Source organism: Artemia sp. Qi Xiang Cuo, chromosome 3, assembly GCF_049724085.1.
Source record: "Artemia sp. Qi Xiang Cuo chromosome 3, ASM4972408v1, whole genome shotgun sequence".
In the NCBI taxonomy this organism is placed as follows: domain Eukaryota; kingdom Metazoa; phylum Arthropoda; class Branchiopoda; order Anostraca; family Artemiidae; genus Artemia; species Artemia sp. Qi Xiang Cuo.
The window spans coordinates 78,756,740-78,779,374 of record NC_142796.1 but is presented as its reverse complement, the minus strand read 5'-3'; the positions used below and the strand labels follow the sequence as shown (position 1 = coordinate 78,779,374).

Here is a 22,635-nt window from a genome sequence, read left to right as displayed (position 1 = left end):
TTGTTTTGATGTTCTTATCGAAGTAACTCTAATAGCTTCATTTTCCTACGTGGATCAGTTGCGACAATTGTATTTCTATTGGTGGTGGTTTTATTTGTTTTAGTTTAGTTTTTTTTTTATCTTTGTTTCTCTTGTGTTTAGGACGCCTAGTTTGCATACAGGCGAAATACCCATTCTGGTTTTGTTATCTATCTTTTTTCTCTACTGGCCGCAGTCTCGTTTGTAATTTTTTATCTCTTTGTTTAGTTTTTTGCCAAGTCAAAAGATTTTCTAAGTGAAGGGGGTTTGCGGGATGATCGACAAACGTTGATGCCCTTCCGAGTTGACTTCGTCAGCCTTCAAATGAGTCGTCTGTATCTCAGCTACAAGTAGGTAAGCATACTAAACGATTGGGTCGGTTCGAGAATAGTGCTAAGATAAAACAGCAGGATCTTTTCTCGCTAGATCTATTGATTGTTTTATGGAGGAATTTATTGTTGCGTATTTTAGCCGCACAGGCTCCCTAGAGCTTCATGGCTAACCATTTTCCTATATTTCGTTTTTTTTTTTGTATTACATTAGCTGGAGAGTTCTCTGGTCTTACCTTCAGGGTCCAAACAACGCCGTAGGAAATTAGTTATTTTCAAAATATACCCTTACGTACTATTTTTACCCATTATAATTGAGGAACTAAAAAAGTCAGTATAAAGAAACTTTCATATTCAGAATTATTGGTCGCTCTAAACACCACCGTTTGCTGTGAGAAGATAGTCTCTTCTTCCATTAAAACTAAGGACATATAGTTATAAATTTGGGAACGCCGTTCCTAGTGTTTATTTAAAAACTTTTCCGCTTAAAACGGTTCATTACTTGCTTTTTTTTACTGTCTGCGCTGTATAGAACTTGGTAATTGTCGTTATTGTTTTCACAATCTCATCTTCCAAATTAGTTACCGAAATGGTGTAGTACAAGCTTTTTATTTTCACTTCCTATAAAAAAAAAATTGAATCTCAACCAGGCTTGTAGCCTGGATTTCTATTCAATGAGAAAAGATGGAAGGTTGAACTATATGATAAGTGACTATCATTTAATTTTTCTTATTTCGAAGGGGAAAACAAATCACTAACCAAAACGGTACAACCTTATTCTGAATATCAACAAACGCCGAGTTGCAACTTTTAGGGATGGGGTCTTGCTTACTTTAATACTTATTTTTCTGGTTATAAATACCAGCAGAACATACAACAAAGCCAATAAACCCTCAAAGAATACCAGTGGTCATGCTAATATTCTCAAAGAAAGAACATCATAAAGCATGGAGGCTCTGTCGGATGATGAAATGCTTGCTTTCACTGATGCAGACATTTTTGTTTGGCGTAACTAGCCAATGTAACAATGAAAAAACAAAGTTCTTAAAACACTGAGTTCAAACGATAAAAAAACGGAAAAACAGTTTTTCAAATTGATATTACAAGGGGGAATATAAGGAGTCAATATACGAAATGGATAAATGTATTTAGTTATAATGAAACATTTTGTTTTGCGTTTCAAGATGACGTAAATACATATCAAACGCAAATCAAAGAAAAAAGCTACAATTACGCGAATTAAGGACCTTTCTGAGTCCCAGGGAATAAAACGTAAAGAAACTACTTCCAAGAAAGGACTAAAAAAGTATCCATAGTAACACGATGAGGTTAATTGAAAAGGGAATTCTTTTAAAAGCTTGAATAATTAATTTAGTACAATGGAAAGCTTTTATTGTCCTATTTCTGCCTTTTCTCATTAGAAAAAAAATGACTATAAAGAATTTTGAATTTTCCTTGTACTTTTTAGGCATGGATTTCAAATTAGAGTTTAGTTTTATTGAAACTCTCAAGACACTTTAAAATCCGTACAGATTTTTTTTCACTGTGTTGCGGAGCAACACTGCGGGTTTTTCATCTGATTTTTTCTTCTTATTTTCGTGATCAGCGGCCTGTAACTCCGAAGTGGTAAGAGATACAAACTCAATTTTTTTTCTGGGCATGAGAATAGGGAAACAGGGCAGGCAAGTACAACTGAAGTTTGTGAAATTTTCAGTAGTTTTCCAGAAAAAAAAACCGTTTCTTTCTCATGTTGTACACGGTTTCAAAACAAAACTATTTTAGCTGGGAAAGTAAACTTTTCCAGGACAGTTTTGTATCGTAATCCTGCAGAGCATTAAATTATCTCTCCGAGAACCAGAGAACAAAATTCCGTATGTCTTCTAGATTTCTTAAATAATTCATTGAAAAGGCAATCTCGAGTGCCAAATTCGGATTTTTAATTGTTTTCTAAAATTTTAATTTGATACCCCCTGCATTTTAATTGAGCAGTACACAAGATGAAATTAACTTTGGTATCAACGAAATTGCTTCGTTCCCTTAGAAATAATTTCTAAAGTTGTCATGACGTATCACAATTTTTGATATCCTAGCAGTAACTATTTTTCTTGATCCTGGTCTTCTAAGATCTGGCTGATCCTATCTGACATTGGTTTTTCGAATACAAAAATTCCTCTGTGACTTGAGTTTTTCTATTTTAAAGTTTTGATCCTGCAAATTCCCTACACTTTGTCTAAGCAAACTGCCATAGCTTCGAAAATTAACTTCTTAGAAATAAAATAACTTTTGAATCTGTTAGAACTTTATATTATCTTTTCGATAACTTAATAAAAATTTTCGTACCTCTCATAAATTTTTGGGAAATTACACCGGAAATCCTGACTTTGAATCAGAATTTCTATTTTTTTTTTTTTTAGAACTTGTTCATTTTGATGTTTGTTATGTTTCATACGTTATAGGTCATGAAAAAAAAAGTAAGAAGACTCTTCTATATCCAAAAAAGAACTATGTAATATAAAATTAAATTTTTAACATTGGACTATTTCACAGATGTCCATTAAGCACAGTACATAGTACACGGTGTAAATACCCCTAAAATAAAACAATGCGGAAGCAGAGTTTGACGATTACTTCACATACAGAGAATGCGAAGTAACCATTTACACTTGATTTCCCTGTATGCGAAGTAATAGAACTTGATTTCGCTGTATGCGAAGTAACCCTTACACGTTCAGAAGTTCTCTAATTACATGTTGATCATGCAAATAAAAATTTACAATAATCATAATGCATTTGCAAACGCGATACGGGAGCATATAAACTTATTCCCTTGAAATATATATGTACGGGTTACTCCTAAACTGTGACCCATGGATCACAGTTGCTGTAATGTTTCAAGGGGTCTTGGCAAAGGACTTCTAGTTTCTGTTTATTTTGAGACCTGAATCAAAGAATATGTGACAGTTACAAGGTTGGGAACTGGCACTATCGTCAAAAAGAAAGTCACAGACGTCATCTAGTTTTCTGGCGATTTATTCATTATATTAGCCAACCCTAAACTGCTCCTTAACTGTCTTTTGTGGCACAATAAATAGTTGGGGAATAGGAAAAAATCAGAATTCCGTCAACAGTAGGCCTACAAACTTAAAGATTTCATCGAATTAACCAGACATGATTTTCCCAAGCTAAACAAGACGTTCTTTGTACAGAACTTCAACCTAAAATTATCCTTTAAAAAAAAGTCAAATAACTATCAAATATAAAAAAATTTTAGCTTTGATTCAATACCATTGCAGATTAACTATATCAACTATCTAACTTTCATTGAAATTTCTACTTTTATAATGAACTGATCAGACGCTACAGTGTCAGAAGCCCAGTTCCTAATCCCTATCTTCCTATTTTAAATCAAAGTAGATCCAAATCTTAAAAGTTTCTAATTTCTCTTTGCCCTGAATGTCAATGCCAGCGTAAAGAAGAACAAGGTGACTTACCCCAGTACTAACAGAATGGAGCATTAATCGTTCATTCAGTGCCAGCATTTCTCCTTGCTTCATTTTGATGCGTTTTTTGTCTAAACACTTCATGGCATACATTTTCCCTGTATCAGCTTTCCGACACCCATATACCTCTCCAAAGCCTCCTCTGCCAATTATCCGATGAACAGAGAAGTCATTCATAGTTAACTAAAAAGATGAGAGAGACAAGTCATTCTCCTCTTTTTATTTCTTTTGTCAGCAATTGGAGGTTTCTGGGAAAGACTCGCCTTTCATTTTCAGATAAATGAAAGCCTTGTCATATTAGCTTTTCCGTAAAGAGAGACTTTTAACGAAGGTTGTTTCTATTCAAGCACTTTCTTGACGTTTTCTAATATTAAAAAAAAATGCTAGTACCATCTTTCATCACTGGCCTTTTCTTTCTTTTTTTCCAGACGAAAACTCGGAGCTATGAAGCTCTAAATGATCAATTAAAGTAAACAAGAGGACAATTAGAAACACAATCTTTTCTTCAAAGCAACTAGACACAAAAATATCTTTATTCTAAAAATGAAATCTAATCTCAATAGAGTCTAGCATAAGACTTTGCCAAATGGCTTAGGCTTGTGTTGAAAATGACAGGTTACAGGTACACAGCCGGAACTTTCTCACGGAGTTTCAACGAGTTTTTTAAGAGAAGGTTTTAATTTTCCAGCGAAAAAAAAAAATAGAAAATCCTTTTAGTTACTTCACCCAACTAGAACTATGAATTTGACCAAAGCACGGGGTAGCCTATACCAAAAACAAGGTTTAGAGAATACATCGAGGTTAAAAGAATTAAAATTGCCCCAGAGAAAAGACCAAACCTAAAAAATATAAGCAAGAACTCATTTAAAGAAAGGGCACATACACATAGAGCCTGAGCTTCAGGGTTTCCTTATAAACAGGGTAATGTGTACCTTAAAAAAACCTCACCCAAAGAGTATTCGCACTGGAGGTAAATTGGAAAATGACTTGTAAAATCCAAGGAAGACCAAATTCTGGCTGATATGTTAAATTTAGATTTTTGACCTTATATTTGAGTCACCTTGAATTTACTATGAACCAAAAAAACAGCATTCAATTATTCTATGCTTTTATGACTATATATTAATAAGTTAACGTTTTGAGAATTTCTTAATATTTTCTAATAATAATAAAAATGAAATATTTAGAAAAATATTTCGTTGTTTGGACTTGGCAGCCCGTAAATTTCTTGGGCTTGCAAGTCGGTAAAGGTTGGCAAAATAAAAATAAATAAAAAAATAAAAGAAGAGGTGAAATTACTTACTTAGTCTTATTTATACCGTAAATTATCAGAAAAAGTCTTTTACTCAGACAGATTTCAGAGATAGGGTTGATGGATTAGACAGAAAAAAAATTAAAAAAAAGGAGATACAGAGAAAAATCAATAGAAAAACAAATAATATCTATGAAACTAGTAAAGGAAGCAGAATTTAAAGGAAGAGAGCGAATATATTGCAGTTTATAAGTGAAGTTAAAGTGTCCACTATTGCATATTTCTGCAATGAAGACGACCACAGAAAAGAGACTACCTGTACCATGCAGTGGCATCAATTGTGAGAAGGGGCAGATTTTTGTGGCCCCCTAGATTTAGAAAAATACGTTTTCGGAGAAGGGGGAGGGGGTTTTTTCATTGAAAAATGCTTTATTTTGGTATTTTATCGAAAAAATGTAAAATCGCCCCACCCTCTTTAAATTTTTACAATTTGACGCCACTGGTACGTTGAGAAAAGATTTAATGCATATACAATAGTCTAAACGATGCAAGATTTTCAAAATTAGCTAGAAATAATTTCTTAGACAAGACAGTCTTCCCATTTATGAATAAAATGAAAATATATCGACCCATAAATAACAAGTAAAATACGTTACTTGAAAGTAGTAGGTACTCATTTCTAGCCATAGTAATTATAATAGAAACCGTCGGGCTAAATATGATGCTTGACCGCAAACGGACAGGACGTCCAAAAAAGACTAAAGCCTTTTATCAAAATATTCAAGTGGCGCTATCTACAAAGAAAAGGACAAAACTAAATATTCTTCACTTTTTCGTCATTGGTCAACCCCTATAAAATCCAGTATCATACGTCATCATTTATTCCGTCAGCAATCAGAGGTTATTCGATAAACTTTGCCATTAAGTACACAAACCTCTGTCATAAAAGTTGAAATGGCTTAAAAGTTAAGCCAGGTTTTACTAAGATGCAGTAAACTTTCGTCGATCCAAGGATCGCTTTGTGGGGAGGAGAGATTATTACCTTTTTTTACCTGTCTTAGGTCAACTTCTTCTAGTTATATAATAGCATTTGGTAGCTTCATAAACAGGCTATAACCATTATTTTTACGATCCTATGTATAGTTGATTTAACTAATTTTCCCTAGAAAATTAAAATTTAGCAATTTTGCTAACATGCAAATATGATTCACTCTACTTGTGCTGGTCCCATGTTTGTTTTTTTTTTTTTTTTTTTTTTTTTTATGGCCTATAGCTTAAAACCATTGAAATTCAGCGTTATATTGCAATCATTATTCTTAAATTAGTTATTTGTTATAAAAAGAAAATTACTCGTTAACAAAATTTCATTCAAAAACAATATTCATCATTAACATCCTAAGTTAATTAACAGCCATTAACATTAATGTTTTATGCAAAATTCAAAAGACAAGCCAGTAGAGCAAGAAGTTTGTATATCATGTATCTTGCATGAAAATGATTCTAGTTTGACTTTGCAATTATAATAGAGTCAGATTTCTCCTCAAAAGTCTGAATATAACCGAAGTATGCTGTCTGTGTTCCGGAGCCGCTTTGGGAAGCCATTTTATGCATAATTTCAATAACGAAAAAGCCGATGAACGCAGCACGGAAATGTGCCTTCAGAGTTCAGCGAACAGCTGCCCAATTCATGAATTCTTGGCCAGAGACAGCATCACCCCCTTGAAGATTTACCTTCATCGCTCAGCCTACCTAGTATTGTAGTTTTCTACTTAAAAAGCTACATCTTGTAATGGAAATGGTTGACTTCCCACGAAGACTGAAACTGATGTCATCATGACCAAAGAGCGAGCTGCCTGCACAGTTAGTGAGAAGCCTTGCATTATAAAAAGAAAAAATAGTTCCTAATTTGGATTAAAAAATCAATTATAAAGTAGTGGCAACATACTTTCGAATCGATTAATCAATGTTATGATGGCGCAACACAGTGAAAACATAAATGATGAACGAAACACATCGGTTCAGTCACATCCACGTTCAAGAGATGTCAAAATGGGTTCTAGGCGTTTCCCCCTCCCCCCGGAAAATACCCCCGCCCGCGGAAAATACCCCCCCCCGTGGAAAATACCCACCGCGGAAAATACCCCCCCCCCCCGTATGGAAATTAAGGCTTTCCAAATTTGAGAATTTTATTTGAGTTTTTTTTTTTCGTAGGGGGAACGAATTTTGGTACTTGTGTATTAAGCGCCACTCACTCAAGTTTACGCTGCATAAAATTCCAGAACACACGAGTTTTTTCGTTACTTTAGAAATAAATTTGGGCTATAGATTTGCAAATTAGGGGGGAGATAAAAGTATAGAGGGTCAGCAACTAAAATGTATTGGGTACAAATATTCTTCAAATTAGGTAGATAGAGAGAGAAGTGTATTTTAAAGCGAAATAACGGCCATGAACATATTAAAATAACATAAATGAAAGGCACAAATAACATAAATTTTGATCAGCGATCATAATAAAACACTTAAATGAAACACTACATTAACCTAATAATAGTACTTAATACTTTGAAAATCGGTCATTGAAAAAAAAACACTTAACACTTGGAAACACTTAAATGAAACATTACTTTTTTTTTAGTTAACAAAATTTCCAGATACCTTGCTATTCTTCTCTAATTTTTAGTGACCATACCTAGAAGCAATTGTTTTCTGACTTGCAACTGTCCAAATAATTTACCCCCCCCCCCCCTATGTGAAAATATATAGCCCAAATTATATATTTCCCATGTATTGTCACTTGTCTTTGTCTTGTCTCATGCCAAGCTAAGATGAAAGAAACTAACGAAGAAACCGGTTTGTTCTAGAGTTTTACACAACGTAAACTTGAGTGGGTGGCGCATAATATACAAGTACCAAAATTCATTCCCCCTACGTAAATTAAAAAAAAATAAAACTCGAGTAAAAATCTCAAATTTGGAAAACCTTATTTTCCCCGGGGGGTATTTTCCGGGGGGGGGGGGTATTTTCTGCGGGGAAGGATATTTTCCGGGGGTATTTACCACGGGGGGGGGGGGTATTTTCCGCAGGGGGTGTATTTTCCGAGGGGTAATCGCGGGGGGGGGCAAACGCCGCCCACCGTCAAAATGATATCAAATTGATATTAGAATGATACGAAATATTTTTAACTTAAAAAAAAGTATACACAACTGATACTCAAAAGTGCCAATTAGGAAGTCATGTATGGCAATATATTTGAATCTGATGATATCAAACAGTTCGTGGTAACGAACTGTATAGTAAGGAGCGACCCGGCTCAATAGTAACCAAAACTCTAAAAAATAGAATTTTGATACCAATAGATACATCAAAAGAATCAAATTTTAATGCTGATTTCAAATATATAAGTTTCATCAAGTTTAATTATACCCATCAAAAGTTACTTGCCTGAGAAAATTTGGCTGATTTTCTAAAAAAGGGGGAAAGACCCCTTAAAAGTTATAGAACCTTAATGAAAATCACACCATCATATTCAGCGTATCAGAAAACCCCACTGTAGAGGTTTCAAGATCATATCTACACAAATATGGAATTTTCTATTTTTTGCAAGAAGAAACATCAGGGATGCATGTTTATTTGTTTTTTTTGTGTCTTTATTTTCCCCCAGGGGTGATCGTCTCGACCCAGTGGTCCTAGGTTATCGCGGGAGGGCTCATTCTAATTAAAAGTTCTAGTGCCCTTTTTAAGTGACCAAAAAAAATGGAGGGCAACTAGGCCCCCTCCCACTCTCATTTTTTTTCCAAAGTCATCTGATCAAAATTTTGAGATAGCCATTTTGTTCAGCATGGTCAAAAATATTATAACTATGTCTTTTAGGATGACTTAATCCCTCGAAGCCCCCAGGAGGAGGGCTGAAAGTTATGAACTTTATCCAATGTTAACATATAGGCTAGTTATATATAGCATATATAGCATATATAGCTAGTTATTGGGACCCGGCTCAATGGTTACCAAAACTCTTGAAAATGGTATTTTGATACCAATAGATACATCAAAAGAATCGGATATTTATGTTGATTTCAAATATATAAATTTCATCAAGTTTAGTATTACCCATCAAAAGTTACGCGCCTGAGAATATATGCCTAATGTTCGAAAACAGAGAGAAACAACCTCTAAAAGTTATTGAACCTTAATGAAAATTACAGCATCATATTCTGCGTATCACAGAACCCTACTGTAGAGTTTTCAAGCTCGTATCTGCAAAAATCTGGAATTTTGCATTTTTTGCCAGAAAAAAGATCACGGAGGCGTGTTTATTTTAATTTTTTTTTCCCCAGGGGTGATCGTATCAACCCAATGGTCCTAGAATATCGTAGGAGGGCTCATTTGAATGGAAATTAAAAGTTCTAGTGCCCTTTTTAAGTGACAAAAAAAAATGCTGGGCAACTAGGCCCCCTCCCACGCTCATTGTTATCCCAAAGTCACCTGATCAAAATTTTGAGATAGCCATTTTGTTCAGCATCTTCGAAAATATTATAAGTATGTCTTTTAGGATGACTTAATCCCCCGAAGTTCCCGGGAGGAGGGCTGAAAGTTATGAACTTTACCCAATGTTAACCTATAGTATTGGTTATTGGGAAGTATACAGTACAGACGTTTTCAGGAGAGATTTTTCCTGGTAGTGGGGAGGGGGGGTCGGCCAGGGACGTACGCAGGGGGGGGCCTCCGGGCCCCCCCCCCGAAATCTCACGATTTTTTTCATTTTCCCATAATTTTACGATTTTTCTCACAGAATAATGGGTTTGAAGGATTTGGCCCTCCCCCCAAAACAAATTGGCCCCCCCCCCAAAACAAATTCCTGCGTACGTGCCTGGGGTCGGGGTTATGTAAGAGGATCTTTCCATGAAGGAAGTTTTCATGGGGGAAGGGACATTGCTATGAAGGGGACGCCGGACTTCCCAGCATTATTTAAAAAAAGATCAGAAATTAAATATAAAAAAACAAGTTTTTCAACTGCAACAGCAGCAACATCAAAACTTTAAACGAACAGAAAATATTACATATATGATTGGGTTCACCCCAATCTCACTCTTTACGCTCAAGTTTGACTTTCTCACAACTTTTTTTAAACAATAAAAAACTTTAGCGTAAAGATCGAGGCGTTGAGGAGGGGACAGCCCCTTTCATATACAGAATAATTTCTGTTCGTTTTATGTTTTAATGTCGCTCCTTACTTTCAGTTAAAAAAACTTGTTTTTTTTATTTAATTTTATTAACTTCCATGTACAATGAGTGCAGAAAATAAAGAAACGGTGGTTCATGGCTGGTTCTGATTTTTATGTATCAATCATTTGGATTGTAAATCTAGAAGGTTTTGATATTTTATGTACTTGAGTATAGAGAACATTTAACAGCATTTTAGAAAGGACTTGACCAAAATGGCGTCTAAAAAAGCATGAATTGTTTGATTTCAAAAAAGTTTTTAGTCCTATTTTGGTACAAATCATTATTTTTTAATCTATCAAATGCAACTTAACAGTCAATCGGAGACTTTGAAAAATCAAAGCTAAATACTAACGCTAACGTTGCCAACGTGCTAAATATTAACGTTGTAGGCCGTATAGCAGCCAATTGTCCTAATGCCGAGGTCTGTTCTCAGTGCGAATACAATGATCATAAAAGTACTAAGGAGCAGCCGTGCATGCAAAAAAAAACGTCGTGTTACCTGCAAAGCATCAAGTCACTCATGCTATTCGGTGTCCTGCCCAGAAAATCGGTAATTAATTTCAGAGCAGAACAGATCCAACAGTTTCTTGTAGTGAGCATTGATAGACATCAATCTGTTCGTGGAATATTAAGGATGGGGTTCTTGATAGACTACCAGCTTTGGAGAAACCAGGTAAATCATATAGCGTGATTTGTATACAGGAAACCTTTTTGAGAGATATGAACACTCAGCTTTTATACCCTTTTCCCAGTGTAACAGTACTATTATCCCCAGCTAAAAAACTTCGAGCAAAAAGAGGGGGATAAGTGGTGGTCTAGCCGTCTTAATAACTTTCCAATTAGGACTGCTTGAAGGGTATGATTGCTATCTTGCCGCAACAATTGATGAAGTTATTACATACTTAATCTCTATGTTCCAGCAAATCACAGAGACGAAGGTTCTGAACGAAAATTTGCTATTGCTAGCAGAAAAGTGGCCAAATTGTCAAAAAAGATGAATAGAAAGTGTATACTTAACGGCGACTTTAATTGTAACTTTCTCCAGAACTCGAGTGCAAGAGCTGAAACATTTCTTTCTATTTTGTCTGACCAGCTATACGGTCATTCCGAAAAACAAAATTACACATTTATTGCAGTTTCTAAGAACACGTCTAACCTCGACCATGCAGTATTGCTCCATCTCTCTAACTCAGATCTAATGGTTAAAGTCGGAAAGGAAGGTGAATATAGTGATCATATCCCTCTGTCTCTCTTAATCTCCATAAAGGGTACTCATTCTTCTGAAACTGGTAAAATAAAATCTAATTTTTTTCAGCTTAAGTGTTGGGATAAGATTGATAAGGATACTTTCTAAGCGGAATGCAACCACATACTGGATAGAATCTGATTTCCTTACAGCTCCTTCAGTGGCAACCTGGGATAGACCAATCTTCTATACGGATTGCCAATAATTTTTACAATGTACAGATAATATCCAAGCTCTAAAAACAGCCGAGATGTACGCTGTACTTATGAAAGTGTAGACCGGGGAACGAGAAATTTGGATGGTCTAGAAAAGAAAGCCTTAAAACCATGTGTCTATCATTAAAAATTCTGGCTACGCTTGTGGAATGGATGTGAAAAACCTAAAATGGAATTGTTATTGCTTTGCGGTTACTCACAAAGCGGCATTTTCAGAAGCAGCTCAAACCTCACCTATAAGGATTATTACCTTTAAGGATTTGTGAAGATTCATAATACTATAGCCAAGCCACAAATTCCTTATTTAATACCGTTTTACTGAATATTCAGCGAATTTGATCGTCTAAGAATGAAGCACATGTTTTTTGGATATTCTAAGTTTCCCCCGTCCCGTGGACCTGTAACTCGTACCTTATGAAAAAATATATTCTTTCAGATCTATGTCCCAAAATCATATCAGGTTAATGCTTACATACAGTAAGAAAACTAACCATGAATGGCAAAATGCCATTTTTGATGTTAAAAGTTTGTAATTTTTGAAGTCTTTATTTTCTTTTTTTATCTTTGTTTTAAATGTACTCCATCTTTTTCCTTTCTATACGATGGGTTATAAATATATAAACACATACACACATGAAAGTAAAAACATTGACAAGAGCAGATTGGTACCTGAAAGGAGCCCATATTTCTCTACAAACATTAATTATGTTAAATCAGTCTAGTTGCGTTAGTTACAAGATCACATTTTTATCCGGACGGTGCATTTTTCAATCAATATGCACCAGAATTGATAGTTGGCTAATCTGGCTACCGATGATGACTTGGGAGATCGAAATTTTGTATCATAAAAATTTGCTACATTAATCACCATACTCAAACAAGCTGGGACTTCTACTAATCAGGAGAGCTTAGTTTAACCCAGCATACACAGCCCGAAAATAGAACGAGTCAACAGGGCAAGGTCAAAGTTGGGTCCGTGTTTAGCTCAATCTGCGGAAATAGTGAGGATGATTTATTTTCTTTTTTGGAGGAGGAGGAGATTTGTAAGGAGTTAAAAGATAGAGCGTGTAAATTTGTGCGGGATGGTTTGAGAGGGATTATGGGTTTAAGTTAAACTAAGCGACAAAACATTTTTTTTTTGGGGGGGGGGGGCAAAAGTTAGGAAGGTTGGTTGGATTATGTATAGTGCACAGAGATCATTTTCTTTAATTTATTCATTTAGTTTGAAAGTAAGGGCGAATTTATGTTTTAAGATTATATTGAAGTGAATTATCACCCCCGAATGAAATGAGAGGATGTCGTAAGGAAAGATTTAACGGGAATGGGACCTTCTTGGGAGGGTCTAAAGAATGAGGCTTTGAAAAGATTGGGATGGAGGAGGGCGTGCGTAGCTGCGTAATATATATATATATATATATATATATATATATATATATATATATATATATATATATATATATATATATATATATATATATATATATATATATATATATATATATATATATATATATATATATATATATATATATACAGTAAGACAAAAAAAACATTCTAATTTACTTTTGAACAGAAAAAAATTTTAATATTTACCTGGATATTTTCTTCTAAATTCTTCCACTGGCAAAACCTTGTAAATTTGTCACTGAAAAAAGAAACAAATCCTTTATAAATATTGAAATGAGAACAAAAACATGTATAGAATACATCTTAACTTAAGAAACGGGTAAAAATTAGGATGAGAAATGCACTGAACGATTATTATCAGATATGAAAATAGGCAAAACTTTTTTATTTATAAAGGGAGCGAAGTATTTTTTGTAAACATTAAATACGTCAAATTCATATTCAGAATCCTTTTTACAACAAATATAAAATAACGAAAAAGAAAAGTAAAAAATAAAAAACGGAAAATTATATACAACAGAGCTTTAAAAAATCACGAAAAAATCTAAACTTCTATTTAGATGTGTGGCAAACTAGTACAGCACTGCGCTTCTAAGTATAGCAATTGTTTGTTAAGATGTTTTTCTTAGTTTTCAAATTCGAAAATGCAGCCAAAACAAATTCAATTTTCCGAAATGTTCTTCGTCAGAACAAATTCCAGATGTCAACTCAAAATATTTTCATATTTATTTACACTCAGTGGACTGAACTCAAATACCCTTTCAACTTATTTGTATCCTTTTGCTCTTCCATTCATGTCCCTCAAGTGAGTGAAACAATCTTGTGTCTTGCTATTCGACTTTCTACATCTTTCTTACAACCTTCGTCCTAGCTATAACCCTGTCCATATAACAAAACATATCCGAATCTTCAGCTATAATTTTCCCTCCTTCATAACACTAATAGGTGTAACTGGTGGGGGGGAGGCAGTTATTGGCCCCATAGAAACATCCTCTTTAGCGAGCGTAAGGGTAATTTCTGACCGAATAATATATATTTATCCCCCTCAGGTGATAGGTTACCCTTCCCAAGATGTTTTTAGCCAGTTCATGATAATACCCTGAGATAAATTTCAATTTACACTTACTGAACATAAGCATAATTCTAGCTAATGCAGTTGCTAACTTTTTTTTTCACCTCTGGCCATTACCTAATAATTCTTTTTCGTCCGTTTTGTTTACTCTAAAAAAAAGGCAAAACCAACAGCAAGAATCCATATTATAATCAGAATTAGAAAGTCTTGTCAGAACTCTCCACAAGCCCAAATATTAGCAATAGCATTGTTATTGCATACTTATTAAGAGGAAAAGAGCAAGATTAATTCAGTACAATAACACATGTTAAAAAAAAACCGATGTATCATCGTACCAGAGAAAAAAATTGCGCATCGTGTACTTTCCACAATGGCAAACCGCAGGAATAATTTTTACCAAGAAGTTAAATAACAAAAATTATATAAAATTATTTCGAGTCCTTAAATATATACTTGGGCTCAAGACTTTGAACGAATCAATATTACACTCGGTAGCTTTTGAGCTAGAGGTAAAGGATTTTTTGTCTTAAACATATTTTTTTTTAGCTTTTAACGTACAGAGCGTGGTATTGACTAAGGGGAGAACCCCCTCATATACATAATAACATATACTTAATAAAAAATCAATAAAAAAACAAGCGATGCGGTTCAATAGTAATAGAAATTTTTAAAAACGGAATTTTGATGTCAATAAATGTATCAAAAGAATGGGCTTATAATGCTAATTCTAAATGTATAAATTTTATTAAGTTTAGAATTACTCATCAAAGGCTACGAGCCTGAGAAAATTTACCGGATTTTTTAAAGAGGGAGGAAACATCCCCTGCAAGTGAAAGAATTTTAATGAAAATCACACCGTCAGATTCAGCGTATCAGAAAACCTATTACATAGGTTAAAACCTATTACATATCTGCAAAAATCTGCAACTTTGTATTTTTTGCCAGAAGCAAAATATACGAAGAATATAGAAGTTCGTTACGTAAGTTAATTTGTAAATTACGTCAGAACCAAATTTAGAGACAGCCATTTAGCAAAAGAAAAGTAAAATTTTTATGCAAATTTGTTTACTTATTCAATGACGGTGAGCCAAAATAAAAGCTGCATTAACTAAAAAATGATCAGAAATTAAATAAAAAAACAACAAGTTTTTTCAACTGAAAGTAAGGAGCGACATTAAAACTTAAAACGAACAGAAATTGTTCCGTATATGAAAGGGGCTGTTCCCTCCTCAACGCCTCGCTCTTTACGCTAAAGTTGGACTCTGTCTCACAACTTTATTTTTTAAACAATAAAAAACTTTAGCGTAAAGAGCGAGGCGTTGAGGAGGGGACAGCCCTTTTCATATACGGAATAATTTCTGTTCGTTTTAAGTTTTAATGTCGCTCCTCACTTTCAGTTTAAAAAACTTGTTTTTTTTTTTATTACCTGAAACGAAGGTAGATGCACAGACGTTATAATAAAACTTACGTACCAACTTCAGATAATTATATCGATAGTCTTGAGGGACAAGGTGTCACCTCTGCTATGGAAACAACGGTGGAAATGGATATAAAAGTTTATTGAATTGGGTAACAACCATAATTGTTAACAACACAACATCAGCTACCACCTAATTAATTTTGGGAACCATATCCATAATAGACTACACTAGGACCAATAATTCTTTATGTAGGTTAAGAGAGATAACAAATAATGGTTACATAAGAGGACGGACGCACGGATTAAGTTCCAGTTATCCGTAACTGCACGAATCTATTTGAAAAACTACAAGAAAATCTGAAATATGGAATTGTGCCAAGAAAATGAATCTTACATCAAATTGTGGCTTCTACGGGACAGAAATTTAGTTAGGTCACAAAATATACTCAAAACTTTCAGAGCGTTATCGGAGATATAACCTATGGGGAAAGGGTAGCCGGTAGACCCTTGGGACGTCATCAGAATTAAAGAATATAGAAAGAACAGATTAAGCATAGAATGAAAGAATATGGATTGAAAGAAAAGAATAAAGATTAAACATATAACTTAAGCATCAAGTCATTTTCATTAATAGCATTGACGAAGAAAACTAAACTTTTCTTTTCGTCAATAACAAAACTAAATAATCCTAGTAACACTCTTTGCGCCGAATTCGGGAATGCGGATTTTTAACATGATTCAGTTTGAGCGAAATCGTTTTTGTTTAGTTTTTTTCTTTCAAAATTCAATTTGTTTTTAAACTTATGAAATTTAACCCAACATAACTTTTTACGCTAAAAACGAAACTGTAACCAGACTTCATGCTAGAGCATTCAATGTAAAAAAACAAGTTTTTTCAACTGAAAATAATGAGCAATATTAAAACGAACAAAAATTATACCGTATTTGAGGGGGGCTGGCCCTTTCTTGACCCTGGCTCGTCACGCTAAAGTTCTTAAAATATACTTCTCATTCAAATTCAATGGCCCTTGTTTAAGCAGTCTTTCTCAAAAGATTGTGGCAAAAAGTCAAACTTTGAAATAAAGAGGGAGAAATGAGGAAGGGGCAGTCCCCCTCATATACGGAATAATTTCTGTTTCTTTCAAGTTTAAATTTTAGTCCTTACTTTTAGTTGAAATAACTTGTTTTTTATATTCAATTTCTGTCCGTACTGGAAATTCCCTACCCTCCCCCGTGTAAAGTTTCCCCTGGAAAATCCTGCCCACAAAATTTCCTCTCTACATAAAATCCTCCCCGCAGAAAATCTCACCTCCCACGGAAAAATCCCACCTCCCACGGAAAAACTCCCCTCCCCCCCCCCCAAAAAAAAAACTACATTTCCCAAATACTATATGTGAACAGTAAGGAAACTGCGTAGCTTACAGTTCTATCCCCAGGGGCCAAGTTGGGTAGGTTCATGTCATCCTCAAAATCATAATTATTAGACCTTTCAACCATGCTGAATCAAATGGCTGTCTCAAAATTTTTATCGGGTGTCTTTAGGGAAAAAAGAAGTGTCGAAGGGGCGCTAGTTGTCCTCCAATCTTTTTGGCCACTTAAAAAGGACACTAGAACTTTGATTTCTGTTCGAATGAGCTTTCTCTTGATCTCCTAGGACTATTGGTTCCATATGATCACTACTAGAAAAAAAATATTAAAAACAAATAAAACGCACTCGTCATATTTCTTCTGGCAAAAAAAAATCCACATTTTTTTTTAGACAGGGGCTTGAAACCTTTACAGTAGGGTTCTCTGATACACTGAAGCTGATGGAGTGATATTCCTTAAGAGCCCTTGACCGTGTGAGGATGTTTATCCCTTTTTCAAAAATCAGAAAAATTTACACAGGGTCTTTTGATGGGTCAAAACATCAAACTTTGAACATCGTCTTTTGAACATCAAACTTGATGAACTTTCTATATTTGTAATTATGTTATCTAGATTCCGTTTTTAAGAGTGTGTGCTTTATTGGGCCGAGCTATTTACTTACAGTTCGTTACCACGAATTTGTTAGATAAGTCTAGGACGTCTTTTCTATTTATTAAATAAAAAAACAAGTTTTTTTTAAATGAAAATAAGGAGCGACATTAAAACTTAAAACGAACAGAAATTATTCCGTATATGAAAGGGGCTGCCCCCTCCTCAACCAGTCCTCAACGCTAAAGTTTTTTACTGTTTTAAAAAACAAAGTTGTGAGACAGAGTCAAACTTTAACGCAAAGAACGAGGGGTTTAGGAGGGGGCAGCCCCTTTCATATACGGAATAATTTCTGTTCGTTTTAAGTTTTAATGTCGCTCCTTAATTTCAGTTTTAAAAAACTTGTTTTTCTATTTAATTTCTGAACGTTTTCGAGCTAATGCAGCTTTTATTTTGGTTCACCGTGATAATTTAAAATGAATAATTAAAATGAAATTTGCATATTCATTTTACTTTTTTTGGCTAAATGGCTTTCTCGAAATTTTCTTCTGACGTAACTTACGAATTAGCTTACGTAACGAACTTCTATATTCGTATGTTTTTATTGCGTATATTAGGGGGTTCGCCCCCTAGTCAATACCTCGCTCTTTACGCAAAGTTCAAATTTCGTTCCAGTTTTTTAAGAATAACCCGTTGATCTCAAAGGCCGTTAATTAGAATAAATAGCTCTGATGAAAGTACAAAAAAAACTTTAGCGTAAAGAGCGAGGTAATGATTAGGGGGCGAAACCATTGAAATACGTAATAGTTTCTGTTCGTTTTAAGTTTTAATGTCGCTCCTTAATTTCAGTTTTAAAAAACTTGTTTTTCTATTTAATTTCTGAACGTTTTCGAGCTAATGCAGCTTTTATTTTGGTTCACCGTGATAATTTAAAATGAATAATTAAAATGAAATTTGCATATTCATTTTACTTTTTTTGGCTAAATGGCTTTTTCGAACTTTTTTTCTGACGTAATTTACGAATTAACTTACGTAACGAATTTCTATATTCATATATTTTTATTGTGTATATAAGGGGGTTCGCCTCCTATTCAAGACCCCACCTATTCCGCAAAGTATAAATTTTTTCCAAGTATCATAAGAACTACCCCTTAGTCACAAAGGCCGTTAATAATAATACATAGCTCTGATGAAAGTACAAAAAAAAACTTTAGCGTAAAGGCCGAGGTAATGATTAGGGGGCGAAACCATTGAAATACGTAATAATTTCTGTCCGTTTTAATTTGATGTTGCTCCTTGCTTTCAGTTGAAATTTTTTTTATTATTATTTAATTTCTGATCATTTTTTTTTTTAATAATGCTGGTAAATCCAGCGCCTCCTTAATAGCAATTTCCCTTCCCCCACGAAAACTTCCTCTATGGACAGATCCTCCCACGTAACACCCGATCCACCTTCACCCCCCCCCCCCCAACTACCAAAAAAATCCCCCCTGAAAACTTCTGTATACTTCCCAATAACCAATACTATATGTAAAAATTGGGCAAAGTTCATAACTTGCAGACCTTCCCCAGGGGACTGTGGGGGATTAAGTCATCCTCAAAGACATAATTATTGTATTTTTCGACCATACTGAATAAAATGGCTAAAATGGCTCTCAAAAATTTTGATCGGATGCCTTTGGGAGAAAAATGAGCGTAGGAGGGGGCCTAGTTGCCTTCCATTTTTTTGTCACTTAAAAAGGACACTAGAACCTTTAATTTCTGTTCGAATGAGCCCTCTCGCGATATTCAAGGACCACTGGTTCGATACGATCACCCCTGGGAAAAAAACAAGTAACTGTTGGTTTTGTTTTTTTTTAAGTATGATCGTGTTGAACCAGTGGTCCTAGAAGATAGAGGGCTCATTTGAACGGAAATTAAAGGTTCTAGGGCACCTTCTCAAGTGACGACAAAGAATGGAAGGTTACTAACCCCACTTCCACGCCTCTTTCCCCACCAACGACATCCAATCAAAATTTCGAGATTGTCATTTAGTTCAGCACAGTTCAAACGCCCAATAACTTTCACCGGTGATGACATGACCCCGCGCAGCCCCACAGGAAGGGGATACAAGTTCTGCAATTTGGTCGTTGTTTATATATAGTATTTTCTATTGGAAAATATATGTCAATTTTTCGAGGGGAATTTTATGTGGGGGGGGGGATGGATTTCCTATATGGAAAATTTTCCGTTGGGAGGAACGTTTGCAGGAATTTTAGAAAGGAAATCTTACACGGGAGGAAGGGGAGGCGCTGAAGTTATGCAATTTCTACATTATTTACATATAGTGCTTGTTATTGGGAAACATACCAGAACTTTTCGAGGGGGTGGTTTTCTGTGGGTAAATTTTTTATGGGAAAAATTCCTCATGGGGAGGAAATTTTCGTGTGGAATTTTCTACGGAGAAAGAGGGTTTTTTTTTCCGGCATGATTTGCAAAACGATATGAAACTGAATATAAAGAAAAAAAGTTTTTTTCAACTGGAAATAAGGAGCAACATTAACACAAATAGAAATAATTCCGTGTATGAAGGAGGCAGTTCTTTCTCGATACTCGCTCTTTACGCCAAAGTTTGACCTTTTGTCCCAATTCTTTAAGAAACACTGCTCAAAAACAAGGGCCGTTGAATTTTAATAAGAAGTATTTTTACAGTACTTCGAGTGTTCAGTGTTAAGAGAGAGGTTTGAGAAAGAAGAAGCCCTCCCCCTCATATACGGAATTTTAACTATATGTCCGATTTCTTTAAGAACAACTCCTGAAACACATGGGTCGTTTACTTAGAATAAGAAACTTTTTTAGTAGTCCTAAAATACTTTAGCGTGAAGACCGAGGTATTGAGGAGGGGCAATCCCCCTCATAAACGGAATAATTTATGTTCGTTTCAAGTTTTAATGTTGTTCCTTACTTTCAGTTCGAAAAACTTGTTATTTTGTATATTTAATCATAGAGAGCACCATAGCCCTGCCTAAGTAAAAGAACAGTATTGGTACGATGTATCACATTTTTTGGGGGGGAGGGGGTTGGTTTCTTTCAGACCAGGGCATTTGGTATAGAAGGAGTTGACGTAGATAAAAGGGCAACCAGCCTCCACGCTCATCATTTCCCCAAACACATCCAATCTAAATTTTGATGTAGCCATTTTGTTCAGCGGAATTGAAAGGCTCAGTAATTACATCTTCGAGGATGAATACCTACCCACTCCCAAGCCCTAAGGGCAAGGGCTATAAGCTATACTAGTTGCCGATTATTAACATATAAGGTTTTTTGTAGAAGGGGTGGTCGTACAAAGTTTAAAGGGGGGTCACTGGATTAGAAATCAGAATTTCTAGTGCCCATTTTAAGAGTCAAAATTGATGGGAGGGCAACTAGTCCCCCCCCCCCTATCTTTTCCCCAAATGCATCTGATAGAAAATTGAGATACCCATTTTGCTCAAAATTGTCTGAAAGATCATATAACAAGGCCTTAGAGGTTGAAGCAACCCCTCACAACCTGGGGGCAAGGGTTTTAAGCTATGCCATGGGGGCATATAAGCCCCAAACCCTAAGGACAAACCCACCCCCAAACCCTAAGGGCTATAAGGTATACTAGTCTCCAATTATTAACATATAAGGTTTTTGTTAGAAAATTGAAATGCCCATTTTGCTCTCCAGGAGAGGAAAAACTCTCCTGGACTTAGATTATGCTGATGATTTAAGCATCCTGGATGAAAGTGTGAGAAAAATGAACGAATTTTTTTGAGGTTTTGCAAGTTCAGGGTGCTAGAATAGGTTTGAAAATTAATGTTAAGAAGACTAAGTCGCCAAGGCTAGGAATAAGTGAAGGTGACGTTGGGTAACGGAAAGATTGACCAGGTGGACAGCTTCACTTACCTTGGTAGTATTATTAGTAAAGACGGTGAGAGCAGAGAAGATGTTAAAAATAGAATATACAAGGCTCAGGGTGTTTTTTTTACAGTTGAAAAGTTTGGAAGAATAGGAAGGTAAGTCTGTGAACCAAGACAAGAATATTGGATGCTATAGTGATTAGTGGTCAAACATGGCTCTGAAGCATGGGCGCTCCGAAAAGCGATGAAGATTTGCTAGATGTTTTCCTGAGAAATTGCCTACGGAATGTTCTGGGGACCCGGCTAACTGATCATATTCCGAACAATAGGCTCTACTAAAATTGTAGTATAATCCCGCCTTTTACGGATATAATGAGAGAAAGGTTGAGATGGTTAGGGCATGTTCTACGAATGAAGGATGACAGATAGCCTAAGATTATCCTTTTCGGCCGGCCGTCTAGGGCTAAACAGAAAGCAGTTGATACGCGGTCGGGGTGGTAGGATGTCATAAGGATTTAAAGGAAAGGGGAACTTCCTTTAAAAAGGAGGGTGTGAAGAGGGAGGCTTTGAATAGATTGGGATGGAGGAGGAGCTTGCGTAGCTGTGTTGGCCTCAAGTGGGTTGCTGCTGCGGTGAGTTGTTAATAGTAATAGTAGTAGCCCCCCCCCCTACACCTATCATTTCCCAAAACAAACATCCAATTAAAAATTTTGAGACATCTGTTTTCTTCAGCATTGTTGAAAGGTCCATTAATTATGCATTTGGGGATATCAACCCCACCCCCACAACCCCTAGGGCAAGGGAAGTAAGTAAGGCGATTCGTTCATTGTAAACATTAGTATATATTATTGAGAACAGTATGTAGGCATGTTTAATCTTTACTTTGCAGAAGGACGAAGGGCATTCAGGTGAGCCTTTCAGGAAATGTTGAGGGGAGTGCTGAGCTAAACCAAAACACGTTATGTGTAACGTGTTACAACAACTTGTAAGGCTTTGAGCATTAAGATGAAAAGGGTGTCAAACAGGGATCGAAAGGGCACATCAGCAATATTTATTGGAGCAGCTTACCGTATCAAGGTGAAACTTCAGGGACTTCATGAGGGGGATATTCAATTCACCAAAAGGCAACATGTA

General features: G+C 35.4%; 1 protein-coding gene across 1 annotated transcript in view; it reads right to left on the bottom strand.

Annotated features, from left to right (window-relative positions):
* The window catches only part of Gprk1 (G protein-coupled receptor kinase 1), a 327,272-nt gene that overhangs the window by 99,254 nt on the left and 205,383 nt on the right, over nucleotides 1-22,635 (bottom strand). Inside the window, exons 8-9 of the mRNA XM_089086349.1 lie at nucleotides 13,377-13,428; nucleotides 3,839-4,030 (exon numbers count right to left, since the gene is read on the bottom strand). Of these exons, the coding sequence (XP_088942475.1) occupies nucleotides 3,839-4,030; nucleotides 13,377-13,428 (244 nt within the window). The remainder of the gene's footprint in view (nucleotides 1-3,838; nucleotides 4,031-13,376; nucleotides 13,429-22,635) is intronic.